The sequence below is a fragment of the Danio rerio genome, chromosome 1 (genome assembly GCF_049306965.1).
Source record: "Danio rerio strain Tuebingen ecotype United States chromosome 1, GRCz12tu, whole genome shotgun sequence".
Lineage (NCBI taxonomy): Eukaryota > Metazoa > Chordata > Actinopteri > Cypriniformes > Danionidae > Danio > Danio rerio.
Window position 1 is genome coordinate 57,467,501 of NC_133176.1, and position 2,500 is coordinate 57,470,000.

General features: G+C 38.2%; 1 protein-coding gene across 9 annotated transcripts in view; it reads right to left on the reverse strand.

The window, feature by feature from the left end:
• Positions 1-660, reverse strand: part of si:ch211-133l11.10 — a 15,105-nt gene extending 14,445 nt beyond the window's left edge. For 5 of the 9 annotated variants that reach the window (XR_012382324.1, XM_073906308.1, XM_021477386.3 and 2 more), the window contains exon 1: positions 256-660. Coding sequence is in view for 7 of the 9 variants with exons in the window: in XM_073906308.1 (XP_073762409.1) it covers positions 256-478 (223 nt within the window). In the remaining 2 variants the exon portion in view is untranslated. The remainder of the gene's footprint in view (positions 1-255) is intronic. The other 4 variants (XR_012382332.1, XM_073906315.1, XM_073906309.1 and 1 more) reach the window with 3 other exon arrangements.
• Between the last annotated feature and the right edge of the window lie 1,840 nt (positions 661-2,500).

Sequence of the window (2,500 nt, forward strand, 5' to 3'; positions counted from 1 at the left end):
CGCTCATTTGTTCATTTCACAGTCCCTATATTGTTTAGCATGCTAATTTAAATATTGGGTCTGAAATAGCAATTCAAACAGCATTAGCACAATTAGACATTAGCAATAGTGAACAGTGTTGTACTTCGATAGTCATTGGCTGCTAATATGATTTAAAATTTGCTAATAATGATTGTCTGAAAAGATATTGTTAAGAAGAAAGTCCCAATGTGCGAATATAAAACCAACTTTACCTCAGTTTTGAGTGGAGTTTACCTGTGAAGTTGTCAAAGGCAGTGGGAATGTGTTCTGCCGGATATCCGTTGGTGGTGTAGCTGATAATCAGACTGGTTTTACCCACCGCTCCATCGCCGACCATCACACACTTTACCCGGCGTTCAGATGCTGCCGGCGTGTCTCGCGGTGGAGCTACTCGCGGTGGAACCGGAGGCGGAAAATCGTCTTCATTTACCGACTCGGCATCATCCTGCGACGGCATTGCGTTATCCGGTCAACAAATGCAACTTTTAAACACGACTGTGGTCGCTATCATGGTATGGTGTGTGTAGAATACAGCTTTATTTACCATTCCTGCATCGCTAAATGACGCCTGCTGGGTTGTTTCTCTCGCGCTCTCAAGTCAAGTTCGGTCCGGTTGATTGACAGACGAGCATCTGCTGCAGTAAAGAGGATTATTACACACACACACACACACGCGCGCGCGCGAGCAAGCTCAGTGATGCGTTTCACTGAGAGCCTCACATCTCCTGCCAGAGCTGGAGTTATACTTAAAAGTTGAAGAAAACTAGAAAAAAAATAGCCTATGTTCCCCTCTGTAAGCAATCTTTATAATAGTAAAACAGTTCAAACAATTATAGATAGATAGATAGATAGATAGATAGATAGATAGATAGATAGATAGATAGATAGATAGATAGATAGATAGATAGATAGATAGATAGATAGATAGATGGATGGATGGATGGATGGATGGATGGATGGATGGATGGACAGACGGACCAACAGACAGATAGAACAATGGATATGTATATAGAACTACAGATGGAATGATAGATAGAGGGATAGATAGATAGATAGATAGATAGATAGATAGATAGATAGATAGATAGATAGATAGATAGATAGATAGATAGATAGATAGATAGAAAAGCACAAAAATCTGAATAAAATATGAGGTCAAGTGAAAGGTCAAGGATGTGGTGATGTGATGTGACAGGTCGTTGCTATGGTATTTATCATTTTTCAAAATATCTTCTTTTGTGTTCAACTGAAGAAAGAAGCTCAAACTGGTTTGGAACAAGTGAAGATTGAGTGTATGATGACACTAATTTCATTTTTGGGTGAACTATCCCTTTAAACCAGTGCCTCTGCTCTTTATGACGGTGAGTGCTGATGCTACTGAACAGTCTCTCCTCCATATCTCTGAGTGAGTGTGCGTGTGTGTGTGTGTTTGCAGCGAATCTGCACCTTCTGCCATCTGTCCACCCGTGTGCTCCTGCAGCCACCAGAAGGCCTCAACATGTGCTGATGTAAATGGAGAGCTCAACTTTCCCAGGACAGAGCTGACCCTGGCAGCCGCCCTCAAACACATACACACGCACACACACGCGTATATCACACCATCAAAGCACCTCACGCCCCTGATACACACACACACACACACACACACACACACACACACACACAGATCAGCTAAAAACACAATTGCTCAGTATTAGTCCATCAAACAGCCGTCAGATTGTGCCTGATAAGAGCTGATAGCAACACACAGTCACTTGTACAGCTATCTTTATGGGGACTTGCCTTGTAATGATGTTTATACTGTATATTCTGTGATTTATGAACTGTTTTTCTCATAAAAACCAAAACAGTTTCCTAAAGGTCAAAATCTACTGGTATTCCTATACTTGTGGGGACATTTGGTCATAGCACATACACATACAAATACACACACAGTTGTGTTGCCTCTGGAATATTCAGGGTTTTCGATGTGTATGTGTGTATTTACACTTCTGTGAGGTTCAATCTCATGCAACCTGTCATATTTCACGATAAAAGTCATAGGAAAATAGATCCAAATTAACGAATCATTTAGATTAAAGAAATTAACTTAAAGTTTAGGAGCATAGGTTCAGTTTTATTATATTACGTTATTATTTTCATGACAATTAAACGTGCAAAATGAGAATTAGTATATATTAATGAAATAATAAAGCAGACCAATTAATGTGATACTCAGGAAAATTCAGAAAATATTTCCATTGAAATATGCATCTTGAAGAATGATTTTAGTATTATTATAAGACTATTCGGGGAGGAAATTAGCAATTAAATCAATATAAGTGACAAAGTATACCATTATTTTACATAATTTATATATTCACATTGTAATTATACAGAAAAATAATTAATTCCTGAACAAGTTAAAGGATCTTGCTAATGAAAGAAACTAGATTACAATTTTTTAATATTAGTATTTATTGTATTAAGCTGATGATTC